Below are 21607 nucleotides of genomic sequence, written 5' to 3'. Positions count from 1 at the left end.
ATTTTCTTGTATCCAAAACATCATTTTAGTTGTTAACGTCTCATTTTCTTCTCAATGATAGGAAAAAAATAAAACTAAAAAGATACACCAAAATCGAAAATGATAAATTAATCAAGATTTGCCAAAAGCAAAGTTGTACAACTTGTGAGAGAATTCACACTTTTAAGTACCAAAACCCTCCCACTATGTTAGAAAAGGGAGAGCACTATCCATTCTTTTTCTTTTCTTTTCATTATTGTTGGGCCCAATAAAAATGCTTTCCCACGAGGTGTTGTGGTGTATTATTCAAACTAAAGCCAAAGTGGTAGAAATCAAAGGCCAATTATGGTGGGCCATGGGCCCTTCAATAAAAATCACTTGGAGGGGCCACTCCTTGATGGCCCTTAACTATCTCCTTGAAATTATAGGATCCTTCCAAATTAGACTTTTGGGAAGGTGGCCTACTTGGCCCCTCCTCTCTCACAAGGGGGTTTTTTTTTTTCCCTTTTCTCAAGAAGACACTTGGCCTCCATACTCCTCTCCCTTGATGGAGATATGTGGACTAATTCTCTGTCCTTCATCCTCTTTTTCCTCTTTCCTCTTTTTTCTTTTTCTTTTGAGAATGATGGAAAGGTATGGGACTTATTTGAGTAGAATTTCTTGAATCACATTCCCCCTTTTTGTTAGGCACCCAATAAAATCCTTCCAATTTTTTTCCCCCAAAATTAAGTGGTACACTAATTAGGGGGTTGTTTGTGGTTTGTAAGTGGCTAATCACTAATGTAGAGACATGGAGACATGATGTAAAATTTATTTTATTCACCTAATCCCACCACTAAAGTAGCTTTGGAGTGGTTCTTTGAAATTTAAAACTTAAGATCAACTTAGGGCATGTTTGGTCCTCTTGTCTCTACTTAATTTATAATAATAAATTGATACCATAGAAGAGAGAATGAGAGGAGAAAAGAGAGATTGGGGTTTTTTTTTTTTTTTTTTTCTATTTTTTCTTCATGAAATATTGAAACAAATGATTGATAATTATTGTAATGTAAATTAAAACAAATAGAAATCAAGAAACTTCCATTGGATACCAAATTTCCTCCTAAGGGGAGAAAAGTAAACAAATCTTGACTCTTCTAAAAAATCATTTATAGATAAGATAGAAAACATAAAAGCAAATTGAAAAAGAGGGCATCCTCTTTCTCCATTGAGCCCCATGCCATCACTATTAAATGATATGGTTGAACCCTTGAAATGTTGCCTTTGACTTTTAAATGCCCATGTCCCTGTCCAACACTTACCCCAACTCACATTCTTCCTCAACCCATTTCACCTACATGTGAATTGGATCAAATTGCTGCTTTTCACCTCTCCCACTTCAAAGCTTGTGATCCTTCCCTTTTCTTTTCTTTTTTTCTTTTTTTTTTTAAATGTTGGAAATTAATTTATTTATTTATTTTTGTTAATTTGAGAATAATCACCCATGTTAAAATATTTTTTCTTTTTATGTCTATTCATTTTAGTATAACCTAGACTTTTTTTTTTTTTTCACTTTTGGAAGAGGGTAGAAAATTATAGAGCTTATGACACATCATTAGTTTGGGTGGACCCAATCATCAAAGTTTCTCAATAAAAAGAAATAAAAAATAAAAAAAAAACTTTTCTAGGAGATGGACTTTGACTTGATATATATAAGGCATGGAATTGTTCAATTTCAATAAATACTCCAGGCAATAGATTCAATGAGATGAGAAAAAGCATACTCTAGAAAAAGGCAAGAAGTCTCTTCAACCCTTTGGATTAGGGAAAGTATGAAAGAAAAAGAAGGAAATAAATCCCTTTTTTTTCTTTTTCTTTTTCTTTTTTAGTCTACCATAAAAAATTGGAAAAAAAAAAAAAAAAATATATATATATATATATATAATAGAAATTATTTTAATTTTTTTCATATTCTGAAAACTAATAAGGAAATAAGATAAATAAATTTGAAGAAATATGTAAGAAAATTTTATTAAATGTAAACTTATTTTTATATTTTTCTTTTGTTTTTCTTTTTACATCAATTTTTTATTTTTATTTTCTTCCTCTCACATTTTTTTAAGATTGAAAAGAGCTTAAGGCTATGTTTGGTTTCCATAAAATTTAAGGGAAAATGTGAGGGAAAGAAAATAAAAAGAAAAAGTGGAAGGAAAAAAAAACTAAGAAAAATGAAATTAGATTTAAAATTATTGAATTATTTTTGCATGTTTTTTAAAACTCATTTAAGTTATTTTTTTATTATATAAAGATTAAATAATTTTAAAATATATAAAATTTTAATTAATTTTAATTATATTTTATTTTCTTTGATATTTTGTACGTTAAAATCAAACATAAAAATATGTTTGTTTGTGTTTCTTTTCTTTAATACTTTTGGAACCAAACATACCCTAAACTTAAAGGATTGCTTTAGAGATTGGATGCTAGTAATGTATAGATTAGTCTCATTATCATCTTTAGAGCAAATATTAGGCCCAACCCAATATGAGCTTGCAGCTTGGTATGAGGTGGGCTAAATGGTCATAAAAGAATTAAGAAACGGGCTCATATTTGGCCCATTAGCCTAGCGAAGTAGAAGGCTTAAAGTCCATTGTCTTTGGGCCTTGATTGGAAGCTCTGTTTCAGTAACTTCATGGGCTTGTTGCAGAGTTGCCTCCTCAGGTTTTCAAAAAATTGGGCCCCCAAGTTTAGACGTCACGCATGCAGCTGTGGCCTGTAATCACTAAAAACAACTGACAGTGACTCTAGCTTTTCTTTCAATCTCCGCTCCACAACGGCTCTATATTTGAATATTACAAATAGACCAAATAGTCCCTCCTTTTCTTCCAAAAGGACCAAGCCCTCCAAGTTTAAGAGGTTAATGAAGAGGCAACCTTGTATTATTACTAAAGTAGAGTGCCAAAGGGTGGGTCCATAATCATCATACATGACGAGATAGCACAATAATGATGGTTCATTAGTCTCCAACTATGAAACAAATTCAAAATCATCGAATCATTTCACACCCCTTCAGTCAGACGTTTTCGAAATTTTTTCTTAATTAATTTTAGTAAAAACTTATTTTTCTTAATAAAATTAACTTTTCACAAATGGTGAAGTTCAAACTTTTGCTCGACTAATTTTAGTGAAAAATTATTTTTCTTAATATAAATGACTTTTCCCTATTTTAAGAAATTTCTCTTAATTTACAATGCTAATCATCAAATTTGTTAAGATTTATAAAAATATATTATAGTAATATTTCTCTTATTCCAATCATAACAAAATTTTAAATTTAAAAAAAGAAAAAAACTTACCCCATTTCCTTTTTTTTTCTAATCTCTTTAATTGAACTTAATACAACAAATCTTTATTTACAGTGACACTAGATTTGTTTTATTAATCAAACTCGATTTAAATTAAATTTATCGAGATAAAATATAAGAAGTAAATGTACTTCAAAGACTAAAAAAATCACGAGAAATACCGATATTTCAAAAGACTACAAAAGTTTTAAATCAATATTCTAACTAATTCAAATTTAAATATAGGGAAAGAAGATAATTTTTTCCTAAGCAAGAGTTGAAATAAAAAGAAAATGATAGATTTGTCTAAAAGTCACCGTTTACCATTTTACTTTCATGAAAGCAACCTAGGAAAAGTAGAGGAGAATTGGGTCATTTACATCCTTTCAAATGTTGAAGAAACCCTAATGGACTAAAATTCATTGCCCAACGGTCATCATCCTCCATACCATAAACGTTCTCTCCTCTACCCTCTTTTCCACATTCAAATCTCTCTGTCTGTCTGTCTCTCTCTCTCTCTCTCTTTCTGCAAGGCTGCAACCATGAAATCCAGCACAGAGACCTCCGATAATGGCTTTCTCCAAAGCCTCTCAACTTCATCGCTCCGCAAGCTCCTTCCCAAATCCAAGCACAAATCATCCTCATTTCGCACAAAGCCCAAATCTAACTCCGAAAACACTGATCCCAACACTCAACTGACTGATTCCCAACCGCTGCCTTCCGTCACCAAGCAATCACCACCGGAGCCAATTTTTTCCAAAGAAGTCACCAGATCGGACAGCCAGAAAGGGCTACCGATGCCTCCGGAGCCGGATCCAACCGTCAAGGTATCTTAGAAGCTTTGATGTTGAAGCCTAATTTTGAAATTGTGTTAAACTTGAAGTTAATTTGACTGTTTTGCGTGATTTTTGTGCTTTGTGTGGTAGGTTGTGGTGAGAATTAGGCCTGTAAATGAGCATGAGAGGGAGGGTGAACGGACGGTGAAGAAACTTTCTTCAGATACATTGTCGGTTGGGGATCGGAAGTTCATGTTTGATTCAGTCTTAGATTCGAGTTCGAAGCAGGTACTAGAGAATTCATGTTTTACATTTTTATTTTCAGTTATAAAGAGATTAATTGTTTCATTTGGTTGCCGAGAAACGTAGAGAAATGAAAAAATAAAATAGAACTTTGAATAACTAAAACCTCTAGTCAGACGAATATTTCAATCATTTGATACATGAGATTCGAAATTTCAATTCTCATTTTTCTTTCTCTCCCACGGTTTTCTGGGCTGCCAAATGAAGGATAAGAAATTGCTCATTCGCTTCTGTTTCATTTTTTTACAGGAAGATATTTTTCAGTTGGTTGGCGTGCCCTTAGTTAAAGATGCATTAGCTGGTTACAACACTTCGATTTTGTCATATGGACAGGTATCTATAGAATATGTTCACATTTTTTATTTTTTATTTTGCTATTTCCAAAAGAATTTAGTAGATTTATTCAACTGTGAGTTCACAATGACTTGACTTCTTTGAATATTTTGCAAGACTGGAAGCGGAAAGACTTACACAATGTGGGGTCCCCCAAGTGCCATGGTTGAGGGTCAATCCACCACCAGTCACCTGGGCATTGTTCCTCGAATTTTCCAGATGCTGTTTGCTGAGATTCAGAAAGTAGGTTTTGTTTCTCAATTTTAATGAAAAAGAGAAGATGAGGAATGTAAAATTGCGATTCATGACATTTTTTTTTCTTTTTAATTATAATATAGGAACAAGAGAACTTTGTAGGCAAGCAGATAAATTATCAGTGTCGGTGTTCATTCCTTGAGGTACATCTAAAACTCCTCTTGAGTGCATGTGCTTCAACTTTTTAGTTTCAAGTATTGTAAGGTGTTAACGCAATGTGTCATGGATTTATTCTCACAGATATATAATGAACAAATTGGGGATTTACTTGATCCAACCCAGAGGAACCTTGAGGTGGAGATCTTTTTCATTCTTGACCTTTTTCTTTATACCTGGGTTTAGATGCTTTATAGTAATAATGGGATTGGTTAAATTATTTCAGATAAAGGATGATCCCAAAAATGGGTTTTATGTTGAGAATTTGACTGAGGAATATGTGACTAGCTATGAGGACGTAACTCAAATTTTGATCAAGGTAGACAATTACAAGACTCTTTTTGGATTGAGTTCCTTTGTTGGGATTTCTGCTTCCCATGCTCTTCTTTCGCTCATTATTTAGTTGAGCTTTATTTATATGATGCAGGGGCTTTCAAGTAGAAAAGTTGGGGCAACAAGCATAAATTCAAAGAGCTCTCGATCCCATGTTGTGTTTACTTGCATCATTGAGTCTTGGTGCAAGGTATATAATTGCTAGTTGGAGTTTCATAATTTCAACTAATTACTATTAGGAGTTAAGACATTATTTTGTGAATAGATTTTATTGTTTGTTATAGATTTCTTATGGAATGACAATTTTCAAGGTTATGAAGTGTTTCAATTTTCATTCAACCCATTATTCATGCATAAACCGATAGAGATAAGATATTTAATTATGCACTTCGAATATGAAAAAAAGTTATTGATATTGTATAACTAGCATGGACTCCTCTTATGGTGTTAACACATTTTAAAGCCGCAAGAGTTCCTTTGGATCCAAAGCCAATCCCTTACCTCAAAGTGGATCTTTGTTTGTTTGGCAAGGGTGTTGTCTATTTAGCATGCTCTCTTGTGGGATACAGGAGGGAGTAGATCATTACTGAATAATATCAGAGCTATAAAGGGTGTCTGTTTGATTAGTTCGTAATCTTGTAGGACATAAGAGGGAATGGGTCACTACTGAATAGTATCAAAGCGGTGTTTATTTAGACAACCCTGCAATCCTGTGGGACATGGAAGAGAGAGTGGGACACAAGAGGAAGTCGGTCTGGGTCACTACTGAATAGTATCAAGGCCCTAAAAGAGTAGGTCATTACTGAATAGTATTAGAGCTGAACTCCTCTATTTGTTTCAACGCCATAAAGGGTGTCTATTTGATTAGCTTGTAATCTTGTAGGACATAAGAGGGAGTGGGTCACTATTGAATAGTATCAAAGCGGTGTTTATTTGGACAACCCTACAATCTTGTGGGACATGGGAGAGAGAGTGGTACACAAGAGGAAGTGGGTCACTACTGAATTAGTAACAAGGCCCTAAAAGGTGTTTGTTTGAACAACCTAGCAATCCTATGGGATACAGGAGAGAGAGTAGGTCATCATTGAGTTCTGGGACACAGGAGGAAGCACTATGAATAGTATTAAAGTCAATCCCCAACCTCGATGTGGGTCAAACTCCTTTCTCTGTTTGGCCCCATAAGAGGCATTTGTCTACTTGGTCTTACATGATTGCGATATCCCACATCAGCTGTTAGGGATGATTGTGATATCCCACATCGGCTGTTAGGGGAAAAGCTTCTTTTAAAGCCGGGAGGTCCTTTTGGACCCAAAGTGAACAATATCTAAGCAAGAGTGGTTGGTTACAATATTACCTTCAGCTTTTTGGTGTATTTTGTAATTCTAGACTCACAATTGTTGCTTGCATTTTTTTTGCTTCAACCATGACTCTGGTGGCATATGCTCATTCTGTGGCTCTGCTTGATAGATGAAATTTATACCGCCTCGATCCAACTGAAGTCTGGATGCAATATTTATATTTTGGCATATTAGTGGTTATAAAGTGTTTCAATGTTCATTCTATCCGTTATCCATGCACAAGCTGAAGATGTTAAAACCATGCACTTATGTGCTGGAATTATGATGATCCCTTGGATCAGGCAATAATATCTAAGCTCCTATGTATTACTCTCAGTCTTTGGGTACACTGTATGGATTCACAATTGTTGCTTGCATTTTTTCCTTCAACCATTAGTAGCTTATTCTTTTGCTCCTGCAGTCCCTAATGCCTGATAGAATAAATTTTTGTCACCCAGATCCAAATGAAGTCTGGATGCAATCTCTATATTTGTATAGCACACTTGATCAGTGTAAAATCCAATTATGTGCCTAATGTGGATATATTTGTTTTTTTTTTTTTTTGGTTATTTTGTTATTATCTCTCAATGTTGTTGGCCGTATTAGCAATTTGATTATTGCTTCTTCTGATATTCTCCATTTTTTCTTTTGGAAAAAACTGTTGCCTCAGGAAACCTCATCAAAATGTTTTGGTAGTTCCAAAACAAGCAGAATCAGCCTTGTTGATCTTGCAGGAATGGAAAGAAATAAACTAGATGATGCTGGTATACTAAGAGTACGGGAAGGCAAAAATGTAAAGAAGTCCCTATCACAGCTTGGGTATGACCCCATAACCTTGTAATCCTTATTCATTTCCCTCCAGGTGAAAGATGGATACTGCTAGTATCAGGTTGTTCGTATCAAAACTGTGCATTTTTCTCTTTTTCCCTTTTTGTGAAAAGAAACATCCATTTTAAAGAAAATTCTATTCAGGATTGAAGTGGGAAACAAAAAGAAAAATAAAAATCTTTATATAAATACTTGTTGAAGTGTACTGCCCTCAAGATTCTCCTTTTGGTCTATTCTTTATTTGAATGAATGAGTTCAGTGGAACTTCTTTATTTCAGATCTTTCCTTTCCCCTTTAAAATAATATATTTAAATGAAAATCTTTGAACTTAGTGTTGTATGTTTCAGTTTTGATTCTGCTGTTATGATTGCAACCAAATTTCCCTTTATTTCATGCCATAAATAAGTTTTTAACTTGGTAGTAACACCTCACACATGGCTGCATTCAAAATATATGTGATTATTTATTTTCTTAGAACTTCCATGTCACTAGCCATGGTCGATTTAGGCTACTGCTTCATGATAATATGTGTGATTATTAATTTTCTTAGAACTTCAAAGTAGCTAGACATGGTTGAGTTAGTTTGCTGCTAGCTTCTTATAATTATGACTTTGGTATTTAATGGGTGCAGGCTCTTGGTGAATGTTCTTGCTAAAGGAACTCAAATTGAGAGGCCCAAAGACATTCCTTACAGAAGTTCCTCTTTAACACATATGCTGCGAGAATCGCTTGGTGGCAATGCCAAACTAACAGTTATCTGTGCCATCTCCCCAGATAGCAAGTACGTGAACTTATAACTCTTGTCTATGTTTTATTGTGAAGCATGATTAATAATGATTCAACCCGTCAGGATATTAACATTATGATGTTAGTTGTAATGCTTCTGTAGTTAGGCGTTAGTGCTGGTGGTGTCAGCACTACTCTTTGGTCATTCCCAGTATCTTCCCACTGCCCATGATGGCACTGTTAAATAATAATATCCAAAATTTGGTTTCATGAAGATCATTGTAAGCAATTGATGAATGACTATCCGATTGAGTCACTTCATGTTGTAGATATTCCCTAAAGTAAAACAAAAAAAGGATTGCTGTTCTACTGAAAGTGCACACTGCACACCAGTACCACAGGCCCCTAGTGTCTTTTCCTTTTTCTTTTGTTACTTTCTGAACGAAGGTTGTCTTTTTTGAATGCAGGAGTAATGGTGAAACACTGAGCACACTCAGATTTGGACAGAGAGCAAAATGCATATCAAATGAGCCAGTGATAAATGAAATAACTGAGGATCATGTCAATGATTTGAGTGATAAGATTCGCCAATTGAAGGTATCATCTTGTCCTTCAGGAATTTGTGTGTGCTTTTGATGATCAAACTAAAGCTGATAAAATGTGCATTTTGTTGGCTGCAGGAAGAACTTATAAGAGCAAAATCAGATGTATATAATTCCACTGGAAGTAACAATGGATACTTTAAAGGGAGAAATGTACGTGAAAGCTTGAATCAATTGAGAGTAAGCCTCAATCGCTCCTTGCTTCTTCCCCACATAGATAATGATTCTGAGGAAGAGCTAAATATTGATGAGCATGATGTAAGGGAATTACATCTGCAGCTAGATAACTTGCATAGTTCTTGTGAAGATCAATCAAAGGACTCATCTGATGACAGAGATTCCATCCATTTCTGTTCCCTAGAAGAAAATTCTGAGATGGACTTGATGAGTGAACCTGACATTAGCTGTCAAGAAGAAGGTGAAACAGGAGAAATAAACTTGGAAATACCTCAGAAGGAACTTCCTCACAACAACATGGCCACAACTATGGATAATCCTATGGATGTCCCTTCAAGAACTATGAATCCTGCATCCAGAAGTAGCCTTTCAATCAGTTCATGTCGTCAGTCTCCATTTCTCCAAGACCCTACATTGTCTGAGTCTCCAAGAATAGGAAATTCCCTGAGGAAAAGCATAATTTTCTCATCAAGCTCTTTGGCAAGTCAAAACAATGCTTCAAACAGTTTCAAGTTGAATTCAGATGTATTGCACCAGTCGCTCAAACAAAGTGATCAGATTCGATCCTCTTTGCAGTCAAGCAAGGTAATTCCAGGCACCACTGAGTCACTGGCTGCTAGCCTTCAAAGAGGTTTACAGATAATTGACTATCACCAGCGGAACTCTGCATCAAACAAATCTTCAGTTGCCTTCTCCTTTGAACACTTGGCACTGAAACCATGTCCAGAAGTAGAGAAAGTTGATGCCTCTGTTCAAAAATTTCCGGAAGAGAAGCCATCTCTAGATGCACCATCTGCTACTTTCTTGTGCACTTCTTGCCGGCGAACAGGATTTGATGGCTCTGATGAAGTCCAGGATAGCTTGAAGAGATGGATTGTAGCTGCAGATGAATCAGGGAATTCTAATGGATTGGCCAATCCAGTGTACAAAGTATGTCTAGACTCAAGTAACTTGAAAAGCAATTTGACTCTGTATTCTATTTGTGATCTTTGTGTAAATTTGCGTATTCTGTTTCTCCAGTATCAGGGTCCAGAAGCCATGAAGAGACAGAAGGAGCTAGAAAACGTTTGTATGGAGCAAGCAGCTAAAATTGAGCAGCTAAACCGTCTGGTGATAATTTATTGCTATTTATATATTCCATAGAATATATCAATAATTGCCTTGAATATGAAATTCTGTTTGTCTGTCGAATTAAAAAAAAAAAAAAAAGGAATATCAATAATTGGTTTCAAATTTATTAATAATTTGAATTCCTGCAGGTAGAGCAACTGCAACAGAGTTCCACCACAAAATATAGCCAGGAAAGCAATACTCTTCATCTTGAAGCTGGTAACAAAGAAATAATAGCACTTGGGGAGATTAAAAATGAAGAGTACAAGGTTAGTCATTATCCTCCTACTTTTTTTGTTAGTGATAATTCAACCTCATACTATTACATTTAACAATTCTGTCATTTTTTGGTGAATATTTACAGCTTCTGAAATTCCATTGTGATGAGAATCATGAGCTAGAAATTATAAAGGAAATAAAGGAAGTCCAGGAAGAAACCAAGCGTGAGTGCAGGAATACATCCTTTGACATGAATGAGAAAGAAGCACTTCTTAAGGAAATTCAAAGTTTAAGGAACAAGTTGGAGTCTGATGCATCTGCAAAAATGTCTACTGAAAAACTGAGATCTTCTTTGCTCTCACGTTCCATTCAACTGCAAAAAAGTGTAGATTCTCATAATAATAGCGAGGAAGAACTAGAGAGGGAAAGGCAGAGATGGACAGAAATGGAGAGCGATTGGATTTCTCTAACAGATGAACTGAGGATTGATATTGAATCCCACCGCAGGCGGGCAGAGAAGATGGAGATGGAGTTGAGATTGGAGAAGAAGTGCACCGAAGAGTTGGATGATGCACTTCATAGAGCTGTCCTTGGGCACGCTAGATTTGTTGAACACTATGCTGACCTACAAGACAAGCATAATGAGTTGGCTGAAAAGCACCGGAATATCATGGAAGGGATAGCAGAGGTGAAGAGGGCAGCTGCAAAAGCAGGAGCTAAAGGCAATGGCTCTCGTTTTCACAAGTACCTGGCTGCAGAGCTTTCAACCCTGAGAAGGGAGAAGGAGAGAGAGAGGGAACACTTGATAAAGGAGAACAAGAGTCTCAAACTTCAACTCAGAGACACAGCAGAAGCTGTTCATGCTGCAGGGGAACTCCTTGTCAGGCTCAGAGAAGCTGAGGAAGCAGCCTCAGTCTCTGAGGTAACTAACTGAAAATTCATATAGTTATTAAAAAATCTAGTTTCTGTCTAATCCAATCGTTCATGACCTTTCCACACATCTGTACAGGACAACTACAATATGGTTCAGCAAGAGAATGAGAGGTTGAAAAAGCAAATGGAGAAGCTAAAGAGAAAACACAAGATGGAGATGGTGACAATGAAACAGTACCTTGCAGAGAGCAGGCTGCCACAATCTGCAATACTGAGTAGGGAGGATTCTGATATAGCAGAGAACAACATGATCTCTACTCCAGATGATGATCAGGCATGGAGAGCAGAGTTTGGAGCTATATATCAGGAGCATTACTAGGTAACCCTGAAAAAATATCAAAGCCTAGCCAATTTAGAATAATCAGACCCTACTTGGGTCCAAGTTCCAATCAATACACAATTCATGAACACCTCTAATTCTTTTCCTATTTGCATTTTTTACCTGCTGTGTGATGTGTAATATAAGACTGATATGATTTTTCATGGGATTCCAAACTCTTGATAATACTTAGAATTTACATTTGTAACTATTTTTTTTGTTTTTAAATTCAGTTGAATACTTGCCCTTACTTATCTCTCTGGTCTCATTCTTCCTATCATTTTTAATTTTAAGTTATAATATTAAATTATTTTATCAAATATTTTTTGAGAGGTTGACTTTCTTCTAAATACGATAAATAATTTCATTTAGCTAAGTTCTGACACGGTTTGTTAACCAAACTTTTATAAACTTTATATGAAAATAATTATTTTAAAATATAATTTCAATGTCTTCAACTCACTACTCTCATATAGTGGATGAGTTACTTGTGTAATAATGTATGTTGTTAAAAATAAAATAATAAAATGACATAAGAATGAGAGTGTGACGTGACTTGAGACCTTAACTTATAAAAGTTGTATATCTTTTAGTCTTTCAATTAAAGACTATATATGAGAATTATACTCATTATTTACAACCATTATGTACAAATTCATGGGTAATGGTGGGTTATAAATTTGAATGCATTTATATAATTGCATAGGTTATACTTTTCTATTTTTTTCCATTACTGATAAACATAATGTACAAATTAAATTTCATTTATTTCTTATTTATAATTAAAAAATAATATTTACACAAATATAATTTATATATGACCACACGAAAAAAAAAGCTAACAATTTGATTATCTAAGTAAATTTTTAGTTTTTATAACTTTTTTTATTTCATATTTGTCTTTTTGTAAAATATAGATTTTTATTATTTTCAGACTAAGGGTTGTCTCGTTCAAATCAAATTTATTTTTATTTATTTCCTTAGTGTTATGAAATTACAATTCTTAAAAAACTAAAATAAAAAATCATAATTATTTTTTAAATGATTTTATAAAAAATGATTAAAAATAATACATTATTTTTATTTTTACTATATAAGTTTTTTTTTCTTTTATTTTGTTGCAATTTTTACTCTATAATTTATTTTCATTGATTTCCTATTAAATATTATTACTTTAAAAGAAATACTATATTTAGTTATTAATTTTTTTTAAAAAAATAGATATAAAAAATAGAAGGAAAGAAAATGATGAATAAAAATCCTAAACTTTTAAGAAATAAATTTAAATTATTAACAATCCACTTTTTCAAACTTTCCTTTTTTTTTTTTAGAAAATATTTTAAAATTTTCTATTATATTTTCTTTCTTGTTTTTTCTTATCTCATTTTCCTTGAGGATTATGATTTTAGAAAATATTAATATATATATATATTATAATGAAGCAAATTTAACAATTTATTTATTTTTATTATTATCTACTATTTATGATATGTTTTTAGAATAATGTTAAATTATTTTTAATCATATATTTACATATAATTTATTTCTTATTTATAATTAAATTTATTAAGATAAAATATATTGTAGTAAAAGTGTTGGATTTATGAGAAGTATATTGATTGAAATTTTTTCAAAACTAAAATTGACCTTTTTTACAATAAATTCTTTATTATAGAAAATAAAAATAGAATTGTTATTAAATTAATTATATTCTTATTATTAAAATTTTGAAGCTAAGAATGATGGTTAAAAAAATAGTCATTTACATTTTTAGAGAATAAAAAAAAAATTATAATTTTAATTCTAAAATACGAAATTGTATTATTGAACAAAAAATCACTTCACCTAAATAACATATTTTTATAAGATTAAATTTATAAAAATAAATCTTTTTCAAATTTTACTTAGAACCCGTTTGATAGTGAATTTAGGAAGTATTTTTAATATTTCTCATATTTGAACATTTTTATTATTTAATTATTAGAAATGTTATAAATACTTTTTAAAATCAATATCAAACGCACTTTTAAAGCGTGTTTAATAGTGATTTTGGAAAGTATTTTTAATTTTTTTAATATTTAAAAAATAAAAATGTTTAAGTATTAAAAAATATTAAAAACACTTTCTAAAATTACTAATAAATGAACTTTTAGAATATGTTTAGAAATCATTCTACCCTTTTTAATATTTAAAATTGTTTATCACTTGACCGTTAAAAGGACTAAAAACGATTTTTAAAACAACTGCAAAACACATTTTTATTTTCATTGCAAAAACACTTTTTAGGATTCTAAAGGAAGTGCCCTAATTAATAAACAGCTGATAATAAATAAATAAATTTTACTAGAAAGCTAAGGTGGCAGTTGCAACTAAAACGGTGCGTTTAATACAAAGGCCAGATGGGGTCGATTTTTGGAGGGATAGAGGAAAAACGGTGTCGTTTAGAGGTTAAAAATATCTACATATCGCAACACAATCAGACGAGAATCGGAGCTGCATTTTGATAGATAGGCCAATGGCGACGGCGGATTCTCCAAACACCGATTCTGATGCTGATTTCGAAAACCCTAACTCTACTGTTACCTCCAATTCTTCAGACGCTTTGAAAGCTAACCTTTCCGGTCCTCCTATAGTATGCCTTCTCAGGTTCGCCGGCGACTCAGTCGCTGGCGCTTTCATGGGCTCCATTTTCGGCTACGGTTCGTTCTCTCTCTTGTAATTTTTTTATGAATGTGCTTTGTGTTTGCATTTTTTTTATTCTCTGGTTTTTCATATTAGTTGATTTTGCTTGTTAATATTAAAGAATCTCTGATTTTTAGGGTTCTGTTTAGAGTTTTGATGCGATTGCCGGTTGTATTAAGCTAGGGCTGTTAATGAAGAATACATATTTAAAATTTTTGTTGTATTTATGATTGGGAAACGTAATAACTGTTCTGTATTTGTTTGTAAGGCTATAAAGTTGACAAATTTTAGTGGGTTTTGCTTTAGTGGCTTTCATTGTTGAACTTTTCATATGTTGTTTGTTCATCATTGTTAGTATTTTAAGAGTCTCATTTTTTTTTTTTTTTTATTTCTGCGGTTTACTGTTGAGAAATAGATGTTGAAGTCGCCTGAAAACCATAGGTTGAGACTTGAGTGTTGCTGGTAATGTATTACGTAATTTGCCACTTTGTTTTGCTGGTAATGAGATTAATGAAACCATTGGCTGGGAGTACAAAACAATTTTAGAGGTTGTAACTATGTGGGGATTGTAGTCTTCCCATCTCTCTCTGTCTTCCTCTTTTCCTAAGTCATATATGTGCAGTCCGATTCATCTCCTTCTCTTGTACCAATATCAGTTTTTATTTTTGTATTTTTTTTCTCTTTTGTTGCCATTTATGTCAAGGTTTTTAACGAAAAACAGGTGGGTGGGATGTCGGTTTTAAATTGCTCTTATTGAAACTTACTGTAGCAGGAGATACAATTTCTTCTGGATAAGTATAGATGAAGTGACCCAGCTGCTTCTGATGGTTTAATGGTTTGTTTCGACCTGAACGCTTCTGCTTTGAGCATTATTGAGTCATTGACCTGTACAATTAGGTAAAGCACAAGATTTGTGACTTGGATATGCATTTGAATAATGCTATTCACATAGAAAATATAAATAAAAACTTATTTCCTATCTCATGGTTGGAGTTTCTAACCAAAACAAACAAACAAACAAACAAGCAAACAAACAAAAATTAGGGAGCTAAATTAGAATTTGTTAAGTGTTGGAATCTAACTATTTTTTAAACCATCTAATAGACAAGCATGCTTTTTCTGCCTGCTACCGAAGGTATGATACTATTTGTGGGGGTGGGGGTGGGTGTTGGGGGTGGATGCTGGGGTTGGGTTTGGGGTTGGGGTTGGTGTTGAATAATTTATTACTGATCCCAGGTTGAGATGTTGGTGTAGCTTAGACATAATTATTCTGATCTCTGGCTCATGGATTACATGCTGCAATTGAAGGTTAAAATTGAAAAACTAGTATTGATTCTCACTAATTGTTAAAATTTGATGGTGTTACCATAAGCCAGTCATTTTGTCTCTTCTTGGAGGATGTGTTACTGTGATGAATAAATGCCTTATATGGATACATGTTTCAGGTTTGGGTTTGGTTAAGAAAAAAGGCTTTAAAGGATCCTTTGCAGAGGCCGGATCTTCTGCCAAGGTATGAGAGACCATATGATATATTGTAAACTTTGATTGGCTGAATTGTATTTGTTTTTCCACTTTATTAACCCCATAAATTTTATGTTATCCTGATACCTTGCTATAAACTAAGGTTTCCTCTTCTTATCTTTTCCCTTAACAGACATTTGCAATTTTGTCTGGAGTTCACAGTTTGGTTGTCTGTTTTCTGAAGAGGTTGAGAGGAAAGGATGATGGTATGGCATCTCAACTCTACAACTGGCATTTCATATAATTTATCCATTTTAAGATAACCATGTTCTGTTTCTTTACAGTTGTGAATGCTGGAGTAGCTGGGTGTTGCACTGGTCTCGCATTAAGTTTTCCAGGTACTTAAACATCTGGTTGATAGATTACTACAAGGGCTATCAACCTATTAAATTGAGGCCTACTTGTGCTACATATGTTTTGTAGGTACACCACAGGCTCTTCTACAGAGCTGCGTCACTTTTGGGGTGTTCTCATTTATCATTGAAGGGCTTAACAAGCAGCAGCCAGCCCTTGCACATCCATTTTCAATGAGAAACGAAAGAGGGGGCAAAAAGGCACTTCCTCCCCTAGCATTCCCTCTTCCAGATGAGTTGAAAGAATCCTTCTCACACTTCTGCCGGTCCCTGCAAAAACCCAACAAGGGCAATTTTCCTGCAGCTCACTGATAAGCTCAGGAGTTCATTAGTGTAGACTGCTGGTGTGGCCATGAGGTACCTTGTAACGTTTGATATTCTGAAACCAATTGCGAGCTAAATAATGAAATGTCTTCTTATGCAGCAAATCACTCTTGTATCTTGGTTTTGAGCTTTGACTCGAATCCCATGAGCTTGACGCATATTACTCTCTACAAACCCAATGTGATTTGAAAGTGGCCCTGGGCGTATTCGATGATGAATCTAAGAAAAATGAGATGAATGTATTAAAGGAAAATGCTTTTGGCATGATGCTTGGACATGTGGAGAATAATTGAGTTATAAAGAAATCAAAGTTGATTACAATCCAGCACCTATTCTGCTAAGCATGCCAAAGTTTGGTAATTATCTTTTATGTCATTATTTGATGAGTTTCACTTAATTAAAAGAAATTAAATATATTTAAATAAGTTTTGATTATTCATTACAGTCTGATTGAAACTCATCCAAAGAGAAAATTTCAGAACAGTTGAAAAAAATCCTATATTTATTACCCTTTTTATGATAATCAAGATGATCATCCATTCTTGAATAAGTACACCAGTATATGATCTCATCATTCCAGTCTGTTCGTGATCTCCATCAACAAAAACTTACTGACGTTTTCAGTGGATACACCAGTACCACACATGGCTGCACTATAATATTTTGTTTTCTTTGTACTTGTACCTCTCTTTCTTGACTTGTCATCTGAAATTGAATATTCGCTCTGTGGGATGGTAGAAAGCTTCAACAGAAGTTTTTCAGAGTTCAAGGTAGTTCTCAATGTTGATGCATGTTTTGCTGGTAATATCAGTAATTTTTTTCAGATTTTTTCATGCTTTCTATGTGGGGTGATGGCCTTTTTTTCTTCTTTTCATTTTTATTGCTTTGAGTTTCATTCACCGTTGATGCATTAAGAGTTTCTGGGAAAATCGACCTGGGTCTGCTCATGAACATACTGGTGAAAACAGGTAGACATGCAGAGGTCTGCTGGGCCTCCTCCCCAGTCAAATTATTGGCTCAAACGCCTAGAGCCAGAGGCTAGTTTCAGCAACAGGCACTGCAAAGGGTGGATGCAGAACCATTCCCAGTTGAACCAAAGGCTGATGTGTGAACCGCTCAAACATGCCTTCGTATTTGATACTTCTAATGTACATTCTCGTCTGTTCTTGTTCTTTCTGAGTTCATGGGATGGTGTTTATGAATGGTATTTTGAGAACTTTGATCCTCGTTTTAGATACAATATGTGGGAATTGAATTGCTCCATGTGATGATGGTTGTCAGGGTTGTGTTCCAATTTTTTCAGGAATTTATAAACATATACCGCATCTTATATATGCGTATTATATCTTAATGCATCAGACTGCTCAACGCTGGCGGGCCAAAATTAGGACCAATGCAGTAACCTAAGCAGAAAAGAAAAATAACTGGTTTGTATGCAATTAAAAACAAACTTGATATAGACTTTTTCTGTACTTTTGTGTAAAAGTGCTGCAGATTGAAGCTTATTAAGCTACACATTTTTCAGGTATCTACACAATGAAGTGATGCTACAAGGCCATATTCAGTCTTTTACATGCCTGTGAACTCGATCTATTCTTTTTATTCTACCATACAAGAAGGAAATTTTGAAGGCCACTCTGGATTCTGTTTCAGAAGTCTTCCCACACACCACAGTATTCACATCTTCTTGCTTGGTGGGTTCAGTCATGAATGATAATTCTAGAGGCAATCCACAGCTGAGCTCAGGGCCTTCGGGGAATGTCCTTGAAGAGGGCATTCTTGGATGACTCTGTAGTGCTTTCAGATGGGAGTTGGGACTGCACCATCTGAAAGCCTCCATGAAGGCAACTCTTGTGCAGAACTTCTAGCCAACATGGGGCCAAGAAGCGATTCTCAATTGACTGTATATCGAAACACTGCTAGGCATATCCATGGATTGTTGGAAGGAAAACAAAGTAATCACAAGAGTCCTTCCATTTGCTAACCCAAGAATGCCTGACGAACAAAGTTTAAAACACTAAATTCCAAGCAACAAGTCATAGGGTTGGAATTAGCCCCTTGCCAAGGCCCTTTCCTGAACCATTGGAGAATGTCATTTGGTGTTTGCGGTAATAAAGAGTTCTGGTTCGATGCAGAGTAACCAGGCAATATATTTAATTCTCTGTTTTAAGCATGTTTATGATTTATGAAAGAGTGCATATTCTGCTTCTATAATGCAGATGCAGGATGCTCATAAAATACTGAAATCACTATGAAGGGATGGATTTTGGATAGTTCAGCATGCTAAAGTCTAAGCTCTCATTCTAGATGAAAAAGTAACATTCAATTCTAAGTTCAACATGTACAACATAATCAATTTCATCAACTCCTCAAGTGCATACAGTTAAAAATGGTCTTAAGGACAATCTCACAGCAGTCAGTTCCCAACAAATTTACCAATAAGGTAAGAAATTGGCCCACTTGCAGTTGCCAATCCAGTTTCACATTTGCCGTTGTCACCCAGAGGAAGATCATAAAATTCAGCCAAATAGGACAAAGCTTCTGAATTATTGTTACAGACCTTCCAAAGTGATTCAACCTCTCCCTTGCAGACAGTGCCCCAACACTCAGAGTCACTAAGAAAATCTAGCAGTTTTGAATAAAAAGAGTCATAGTTCATCAAAAGGAAAGGAACTGGAAGCTCTGATCCAATTCTTTGTAGCTGGATTAATGCTAGAATCTCAAACACCTCATCTAGGGTGCCAATCCCACCAGGAAGGGCAACTACAGCTGTTCGATCACAATTACAACTTCTCACTGCAGCATCCACAAGCCCGTGCTTCCTTGCGGAGAAAAACCTGCATTTTTTTAGAAGCAGTTCATCAAACCATATAGCCTTGAATATTCTACCAGCATGCTACTAGTAATGGCTAGTACTTTGCTTTACCTGCATGTGAAGTAGGTTTCTGAAGGTAGGTATGGATGAAAACTCAAGGCCGTCTGTTGGCCAGCTTCTCTGCCTATCTTAAATCCACCAACTGGTTTTCCTGCCTGCAAAGCACCTTTAGAAGCAGCATCCATGAGGCCTGGACCAGCCCCTGTCCATGAAGTACAGTCCAAAAGATTTGCAACCTGCCAAAAGATGATTGCAGAAAAGGCTTATTTGAATACATGGAGAATCTCAGATATTGAGAAGATTGTATTTCACAGTGCACTTCGTGCTTATGCGCTAATATATCCTTCTTATATTTTGACATGTGGATTCATACTTCATATACATCATATTACATGCATTTACATGGATGTATGCTTTGAAAAGTATGAAGAAACTTGCCTCTCTTCCCAACTCAAGAGCTTGCAAGTAATGAGAATGATCAGGCCCCATCCTTGAAGAACCCAGATACACAACTCCCCTCCCAAGCTTGTTTATGAGTTCATAGCATTGTTCAATCTCTTTTCTGACCTTTTGAGCAAAAAAACTGAATAAATGAGTAACTCCTCCATCATTCATTGAAATATTAAAGCAATTCAATCAAGGATTCATAGTAAGTGACGAGACAACTAATAGAACTGAGAAAGGTGAACAAACAGCATATATGAGTAAAAAGCACATTGTTCATTTCATAGAAATTTCTTGTTCTTTTCTTTGCTATGCACTTGTATACCTCCTGTGTTTTTTTTGGCGCTTATTAATATATCACTCTGCCTATCAAAAAATTAAAAATAAAAAAATCATGGAAATTTCTTATAGCCATGTCGAAATATTGACAACCTTAGGACTACAAAGACAAAACTAGAACCAGTCAATGGCTGGATGACACATGATAAAATCCTAATCCTGATCACAAAGATCTATTATACATTAGCTTGCTCTCAAATTTTAATGTCTTTCCAATTGAGCACAGTAGCTAGGAAGCTGTGGCATATACCTCGGAATCTAGATGGCTGAATTCAGTCAGGTAACCTTGTAGAGGTTCAAGTTGGATCTCTCTTAAAGTATTGCCCTTGTTCCAGCCAGCTAGAATGAGACCAGGGTCGAATTGAATACTTCCGCTTTCGATAGCATGGTCCAACACAGCTCTGTCAAAGAGCAGGTTGCCATTTTCTTCAACTTCTACATTCAATTTCACATTACAACAGCTGGGTTCACAATTTTGAATTTTTTTTTTCCAGAATTTCACGAAATCACAAACCAACTTGTGGTCCAAAATTCTTCACCTTTTGTCTTGTTTATTAAGGTGAGTTTTCCCATCAATACGTAACTCATGGGATATTTCCAACAAAACTAAACCTTAATACCATTTCCAGAACTGTTGGCTCATACTAATAGATTCAGTATCAAGGAATTGTGCCTCCTCCCAAAGTCTAACAGAAAGATAAGTCAATAATTTAGAGTTCTCATGAAAATCAATAATATTTTCAAACAGAGGGATAAGAAACGCTTACTTTAAGTTAGTAATGGGTTTTCCCAAAATCTAACAAGTGGTACCACAATCAATCAACAAACACAAAAACATTGAAACTTTGAGAGAATGTCAATCTGGGTTTTACCTCATTTGGGCTTGTTCTCTCTTCAAACTCAACGAATTCGCCCTTGCAAACTAAAATCCTCCATGGGTTGTGGGGCTTAAGCTCTGAAAACTTGAAACTAAGGGTCTGTCTTCTCTCCCCTCCACTGAAAGGGGCAAACCTTACAGTCCTCTGATGAGAGTTTCTGAGCAAAGTATGAGAACCCAATGAAGCAGCCATTGAAAACCCCCCTTTTGGATTGTCCAAATGGAGCAAAGAATGAGGCTTTTGCATGATTTGGTTCATAATTTGAAGATGGTATTATTGTTGTCAGCCTAAATGATCAGCTTTTATATTTGCTTCTGAAAGAAATGCAAAGTCGTGAACAGATTCTACGGATGCTTTGCGCACAGAGAGGAGGAATAGGGTTCCAATTTCGCTTAGTGCCATGCTGAACGATCAACAAAGTGATGCCACGATGCTTCCAAGAAGAAGGGTATGGAGGGAATTCCAAGAAGAAGTCTGAGATG

General features: G+C 34.7%; 3 protein-coding genes across 3 annotated transcripts; 2 read left to right on the top strand and 1 right to left on the bottom strand.

The window, feature by feature from the left end:
• Positions 1-3763: 3763 nt before the first annotated feature.
• Positions 3764-11920, top strand: LOC100253712 (kinesin-like protein KIN-12F). Its single transcript, XM_010646215.3, has 16 exons — positions 3764-4129; positions 4229-4366; positions 4631-4714; positions 4832-4957; positions 5053-5112; positions 5210-5263; positions 5352-5444; positions 5553-5648; positions 7466-7614; positions 8255-8404; positions 8817-8946; positions 9030-10058; positions 10149-10238; positions 10388-10507; positions 10603-11379; positions 11467-11920. Exons 1-16 carry the CDS (start codon positions 3845-3847, stop codon positions 11707-11709), a joined length of 3624 nt encoding a protein of 1207 aa, XP_010644517.1. The 5' UTR covers positions 3764-3844; the 3' UTR covers positions 11710-11920.
• A 2195-nt stretch (positions 11921-14115) lies between these two features.
• On the top strand, positions 14116-16693 carry LOC100248615 (chloroplastic import inner membrane translocase subunit TIM22-2). Its single transcript, XM_002274928.5, has 5 exons — positions 14116-14408; positions 15837-15901; positions 16046-16118; positions 16197-16250; positions 16336-16693. Exons 1-5 carry the CDS (start codon positions 14225-14227, stop codon positions 16575-16577), a joined length of 618 nt encoding a protein of 205 aa, XP_002274964.1. The 5' UTR covers positions 14116-14224; the 3' UTR covers positions 16578-16693.
• Positions 16694-18918: 2225 nt separating this feature from the next.
• LOC100243479 (probable cytokinin riboside 5'-monophosphate phosphoribohydrolase LOGL5) lies at positions 18919-21590 on the bottom strand. Its single transcript, XM_002276524.4, has 4 exons — positions 21120-21590; positions 19903-20031; positions 19516-19700; positions 18919-19426 (listed from the first exon to the last, which is right to left on the bottom strand). Exons 1-4 carry the CDS (start codon positions 21381-21383, stop codon positions 19006-19008), a joined length of 999 nt encoding a protein of 332 aa, XP_002276560.2. The 5' UTR covers positions 21384-21590; the 3' UTR covers positions 18919-19005.
• Positions 21591-21607: the final 17 nt, after the last annotated feature.

This window comes from Vitis vinifera, chromosome 19 (assembly GCF_030704535.1).
Source record: "Vitis vinifera cultivar Pinot Noir 40024 chromosome 19, ASM3070453v1".
In the NCBI taxonomy this organism is placed as follows: Eukaryota; Viridiplantae; Streptophyta; class Magnoliopsida; order Vitales; family Vitaceae; genus Vitis; species Vitis vinifera.
This window is presented reverse-complemented; position numbering and strand designations above follow the sequence as displayed.

What these genes read in the sequence shown, in the direction of transcription:
- LOC100248615 (XM_002274928.5), top strand. Translation starts at nt 14,225, where the DNA reads ATGGCGACGGCGGATTCTCCAAACACCGATTCTGATGCTGATTTCGAA. An exon ending in AGGCCGGATCTTCTGCCAAG is followed by an intron (nt 15,902 to 16,045) that starts GTATGAGAGACC and finishes TTCCCTTAACAG; the next exon opens with ACATTTGCAATTTTGTCTGG. An exon ending in TCTCGCATTAAGTTTTCCAG is followed by an intron (nt 16,251 to 16,335) that starts GTACTTAAACAT and finishes TATGTTTTGTAG; the next exon opens with GTACACCACAGGCTCTTCTA.
- LOC100243479 (XM_002276524.4), bottom strand. Translation starts at nt 21,383, where the DNA reads ATGAACCAAATCATGCAAAAGCCTCATTCTTTGCTCCATTTGGACAAT. An exon ending in AGAGAACAAGCCCAAATGAG is followed by an intron (nt 20,032 to 21,119) that starts GTAAAACCCAGA and finishes TTTGCTCAAAAG; the next exon opens with GTCAGAAAAGAGATTGAACA. An exon ending in GAAACCTACTTCACATGCAG is followed by an intron (nt 19,427 to 19,515) that starts GTAAAGCAAAGT and finishes AAAAAAATGCAG; the next exon opens with GTTTTTCTCCGCAAGGAAGC.
- LOC100253712 (XM_010646215.3), top strand. Translation starts at nt 3,845, where the DNA reads ATGAAATCCAGCACAGAGACCTCCGATAATGGCTTTCTCCAAAGCCTC. An exon ending in AGCCGGATCCAACCGTCAAG is followed by an intron (nt 4,130 to 4,228) that starts GTATCTTAGAAG and finishes TTTGTGTGGTAG; the next exon opens with GTTGTGGTGAGAATTAGGCC. An exon ending in GTCGGTGTTCATTCCTTGAG is followed by an intron (nt 5,113 to 5,209) that starts GTACATCTAAAA and finishes TTATTCTCACAG; the next exon opens with ATATATAATGAACAAATTGG.